At 50.7% G+C, this 5,000-nt stretch overlaps 1 protein-coding gene across 1 annotated transcript in view; it reads right to left on the bottom strand.

Annotated features, from left to right (window-relative positions):
* Nucleotides 1-1,960: 1,960 nt before the first annotated feature.
* LOC125139743 (chromo domain-containing protein cec-1-like) overlaps nucleotides 1,961-5,000 on the bottom strand; it is a 3,667-nt gene continuing 627 nt past the window's right edge. The window contains exons 2-3 of the mRNA XM_047804998.1: nucleotides 4,908-5,000; nucleotides 1,961-2,679 (exon numbers count right to left, since the gene is read on the bottom strand). The exon at nucleotides 4,908-5,000 is cut by the window's right edge and continues 68 nt beyond it. Of these exons, the coding sequence (XP_047660954.1) occupies nucleotides 2,324-2,679; nucleotides 4,908-5,000 (449 nt within the window). The 3' untranslated portion in view covers nucleotides 1,961-2,323. The remainder of the gene's footprint in view (nucleotides 2,680-4,907) is intronic.

The raw sequence follows: 5,000 nt of genomic DNA, 5'->3' as shown, positions 1-5,000 counted from the left end.
TGTCTGTCTCTCTGTCTGTCTGTCTCTGTGTCTGTCTGTGTGTCTCTCTCTGTCTCTGTGTGTCTATCTCACTGACTCTGTGTGTGTCTCTGTGTCTGTCTCTCTGTGTGTCTCTGTCTGTCTGTGTCTCTGTGTCTGTCTCTGTGTCTCTCTCCCTCCCTCCCTCCCTCCCTCCCTCCCTCTCTTCCTCCCTCCCTCCCTCCCTCCCTCCCTCTCTCTCTTCCTCCCTCCCTCCCTCCCTCCCTCTCTCTCTTCCTATCTCTTTGACCTTTTACTCTTTCACACACAAACCTGAACAGATTTTCCTGAAGTCCATCTTTCTGTTCTGGGAACCTGCTGTAATAAAGATCCCGATGTGATCTTTAACCTGTAAACTTTATAAAAGTCCAAGTGATTTTAACTTAATATTAAATTTAGAAAAAAACCTTTAAAGTGTTAATCTTCATCATCCTCATCACAGATGGTATATATTACAGCAGGTTGTGTTTCTCTCCTGCAGCAGATTCTCACCACCTTACGTCTGATTACTTTTCTGCCCTAAACGTTTGCAGGTTTGTAATGAAGACATTTGTCCCGAATTCGGAGCTGTTTCCACGTTGTGACAAATAAAAAGCTCGATAATCCAAACTGGACCTTTTAACTGATACTAAAAGCTATGAGTTAACACAAAAGCCTGCAAAGACGACAAACAGAAAACTGAGTGTCAGTATCTGTCCTAGATATTATTTCTGGATTTGACCTTTGACCTCTTTGAGTAATGTGGTGACCTTTCACCCAGTTGCTGAATTACTGGAGTTTTCAGATGACGTTCTGACTGATTCTCTAAACAGTTGTGTGTAGAAATCAGAGTACTGCTGATGAGTCCTGCAGGTTGTTCTGTAAGTCCTTATATAATGAGCAGAAGACAAATGTAGATGAAGCTGAAGGCGATTATTTACGTACAACATGTTTCAGTGTCTGGTTTCTATTTCATACCACAGCAACTGTTTATGAATTAAAGAAAATTACATCATATATTTAATTACTCTTATTGATGAGGGAACATCTGTGAAACAAGTTCAATTCTCCTCCCAGTTCTCACAAAGCAGCTCTATGAAGACATGGTGTGAAGGTGAAGGTTGGAGTGAAGAACTCGAGTGGTCCTGCACTGAGCCCTGACTCTGACTCAACCCCACTGAACACCTTTAGGATGAACAGGAACTGGAGTCTCCACAACATCCCAACATCAGAGTCTGATCTCACTGATGCTCTTGTAGCTGAATAAACACTAATCAGCACAGTCACAATCCAACATCTAGTCTAAAGCCTTCCAGAAGTGTGGAGCTGATTAAAACAGTAGAGGAATCCATCTGGAACAAGACGTTTAACAAGCACACGTGGGTGTGATGGTCATGCACTCATACACACAGTCATACATACCTTTGCTTTGTTTTTGGGATTATAAGTCATTATAAACACCAGCATGTCATTTTATAAATTATTCTAAACACTGAGAGTAGAAATATAAACCATTATAAACACCAGAGAGTGGATTATAAATTATTAGAAACATTAAGAGTCAGATTATAAATCATTATAAGCACCTGAAAGTGGGATTATAAATCATAACACCAGAACATGGGATTATGAAGCATTAAAAACACTGAGAAAGGGATTATAAATCATAATAATCACCAGAGTTTGATTATAAATCACTATAAATGCCAGAGAGTCTAATTATAAATCATTATAAACACAGAGAGTGAGATTATAAATTATTATAAACACTAACAGTGGAGTTATAAATCATTATAAACACCAGAGAGTGGATTATAAATCATAATAAACACCAGAGAGTGGGATTATAAATCATTATAAAAACTGAGAGTGGGATTATAAATCATTATAAACACTGAGAGTGGGATTATAAATCATTATAAACACTGAGAGTGGGATTATAAATCATTATAAACACTGAGAGTGGGATTATAAATCATTATTGTTATGCGGAAATGGAGGCAGAAGCCGAAGAAGCAGCAAACAAAGTTTAATAATAAACAAACTAGGCTAAGCCAACACAAATATCTGCAGAAAATGCAGGAATAATCCGGTGGTGTGCTCTGAGGGCGCAGCCCACAATGTCCTGAGCTGACGAGAGGCAGTCCGTGGAAGAAAGGAAACGTGCGCGTTTAGGAGAAGTGCGGCACGGGGCTGGAATCAGTGAATAATCCACTCGGCGTAACTCCGGAAGCAATACCAATAATAAAGGACAGGGAGAGTGAGTGACGTGAGTGTTTGTATAGGCAGTGAAATGAGTGTGTAGATGAGTGTCAGGTGTGTGTGGTTAGTATGCTGGTGAGGAGCTCCTAGTGGGCAGGGCGCGCACGGGAGACATAGCAGGGTGCTCCCTGACACCACCCCCTCCCCCAGGGGTGGCACCCGACGCCCCAAAGCTGCGACAAAGCCTGCCCCTGGCATAGGGTGCCGGGCGGCCAGGATGCACAGTGTGGAAGTCTGCCAGCAGCGCAGGGTCCATCACGACCTGACAGGCCACCCAGGCACGCTCCTCCGGGCCGTACCCCTCCCAGTCCACCAGGTATTCGAGGCGACCCCGGTGCCGACAGGAGTCCAAGATGTCCCAAACAGCATAAACCCCGGGCTGGTCTATGACCTCCGGCTGGGCAGGCACTGCGGGGTCACCTGGGGGGAGAGACACAGGCGAAACACAGGGCTTGAGTAGAGACACATGAAAGGTGGGGTGAATGCAGTACCTGGGTGGCAGCTCCAGCTGGTATGCCACGTCACTAATCTGACTGGCCACCTTGAATGGCCCAATGAACCGATGGCTCAGCTTGCGACAGGATAACCTCAGCCTGAGGTCCCTTGTGGACAGCCAGACCAGATCCCCTGAGTGATAACGTGGCGCCTCCAGTCGCCGAGGGTCGGCATGCTGGCAGGTCTCGTAGGCGGGCCTGCGGAGCTGAGTGTGCGCCGACTCCCAGACCCTGTGGCTCTCCCTGAATCGGACCACGGGAACAGAGGAGGCTGGAATCCCAACACACACTCCAAGGGGGTGAGGCCCATAGAGTCTTGGTGGAGCGGGTTTTGGGCGTACTCGGCTCACGGCAGGAAACGGCACTAGTCCTCCTGGCTCCGGCCGCAGTAGGTCCGGAGGTACCGGCTTAGCTCTTGGATCTTACGCTCCACCTGGCCATTGGACTGTGGGTGATAGCCTGACGAGAGGTTTACTGAAACCCCCAGGAGCTGGAAGAAGGCCTGCCAGACCCGTGATGTGAACTGGGGCCCACGATGCAACACGATCTCCTCTGGGAGGCCGAAGTGCCAGAAGACATGATGGAAGAGGGCGGTCGGCAGATCCTTCAAGGGCACGAGGCGGCAGGCCTTGGAGAACCGATCCACTGCCACCAGGATACAGGTGTTCCCCTCCGACCGGGGCAGGTTGGTAACGAAGTCCACTCCCAAGTGAGACCAGGGACGTTGGGGCACTGGAAGCTGCCTCAGGCAAGTGGCGGGGGACCCTTCAACACAGCGCAGGTGGGGCAGCCTCGGACGTAGTGGGTCACCTCCTGGACCATCCCGGGCCACCAGTAACGGGTCTGCATGAGCTGGACTGTCCGTTTCTCCCCCAAGTGGTCTGACCCTGGTCCTTCCTGAACCGACTGGATGAGGCCACGCCAACAGGGGGTGGGGACGTAGACACATTCCTCAGGGCAGCCCTCTGGAGCGGGCTACTGGCGAGTGGCTGTCTGGATCTCCTGGTCGAGGTCCAAGAGGATAGGACCCAGAATGAGTGCAGGGGGAAGGATGGGCTCTGGGTCACTGGGCTCCTCGGGTCCGAACATCCGGGAGAGGGCGTCGGCCTTGCTGTTTTGTGCTCCGGCCCGTATGTGATGTGGAAGAGGAACCGAAAAAAAGAGGCTGTCTGGGGTTGAGCCTCCAGGCCTACCGCAGGTACTGCAGGTTCTTGTGGTCTGTGACCACCATAAACGGGAGCTCGGCCCCCTCCAGCCAGTGTCTCCACTCCTCGAGGGCCAGTTTGATGGCCAGGAGCTCCCGGTTGCCGATGTCGTAGTTACGTTCAGCGACGGAGAGCTTGTGAGAGTAGAAGGCACAGGGGTGTAGCCATCGAGGGGTTCCTGACCACTGCAAGAGAGCGGCGCCGACGCTGGTCGAGGAAGCATCCACCTCCATCACAAACGGCCTCCGAGGATCCGGATGGCGCAGCACTGGAGCCTGACAGAAGCATTGGCAGAGCTTGGAAAAGGCCCCCTGGGTCTCTGGGGTCCATCTCAGGGTCTTCACCTTCCCCCAGAGAAGAGAAGTGAGGGGAGCAGGTGACTTGGCTGTACCCTTGGATGAACCGGCGGTAGAAGTTGGCGAAGCTCAGGAATCATTGGAACTCCTTGACAGACTCAGGGACCGGCCAGTCCCTTACGGCTTTTACCTTCCCCTCATCCATCTGCATGCACTCCGCTCTGATGACATACCCCAGGAAGTGGATCTTAGAGTGGTGGAATTCGCATTTGGAGCCGTTGAGGTATAGCCAGTGGGAGCGCAGTACCTCCGGTGCTCCTAAAGGTTCCTTGAGTAGATAAGGATGTCATCAATGTATACCATGGCGTACCTCTGGAGGTAGGGCAGAAACCCCTCATTCATGAAGCCCTGGAAGACTGCTGGAGAGATGGAAAAGCCGTACAGCATGACCTGGTACTGTTAGTGGCCCGACGGCTTAATGAAGGCGGTCTTCCACTCGTCTCCCTTTCTGATCGAGCTTTGTGAACACAATCGCCTCCCTTAGGTCCTCCAGTGCAGATGGGACCAGCGTGAGGGGGTAAGGGAGAGGAACGACCTGAGTGTTCAGCTGCCTGTAGTCGATACAGGGACGAAGCCTGAAGAAATAATCTCACCTGCAGCGTGATGATCGGTGCACAGTGCTTCACCCAACCCTGGCTCAGTGGACACCCCTGGATGGTTTGGACCGCTAGGTCCTGGGGGCTCCT

The sequence above is a fragment of the Tachysurus fulvidraco genome, chromosome 2 (genome assembly GCF_022655615.1).
Source record: "Tachysurus fulvidraco isolate hzauxx_2018 chromosome 2, HZAU_PFXX_2.0, whole genome shotgun sequence".
NCBI lineage: Eukaryota > Metazoa > Chordata > Actinopteri > Siluriformes > Bagridae > Tachysurus > Tachysurus fulvidraco.
The sequence above is the reverse complement of the archived record's forward strand: the minus strand, read 5'-3'. Positions and strand labels throughout refer to the sequence as shown.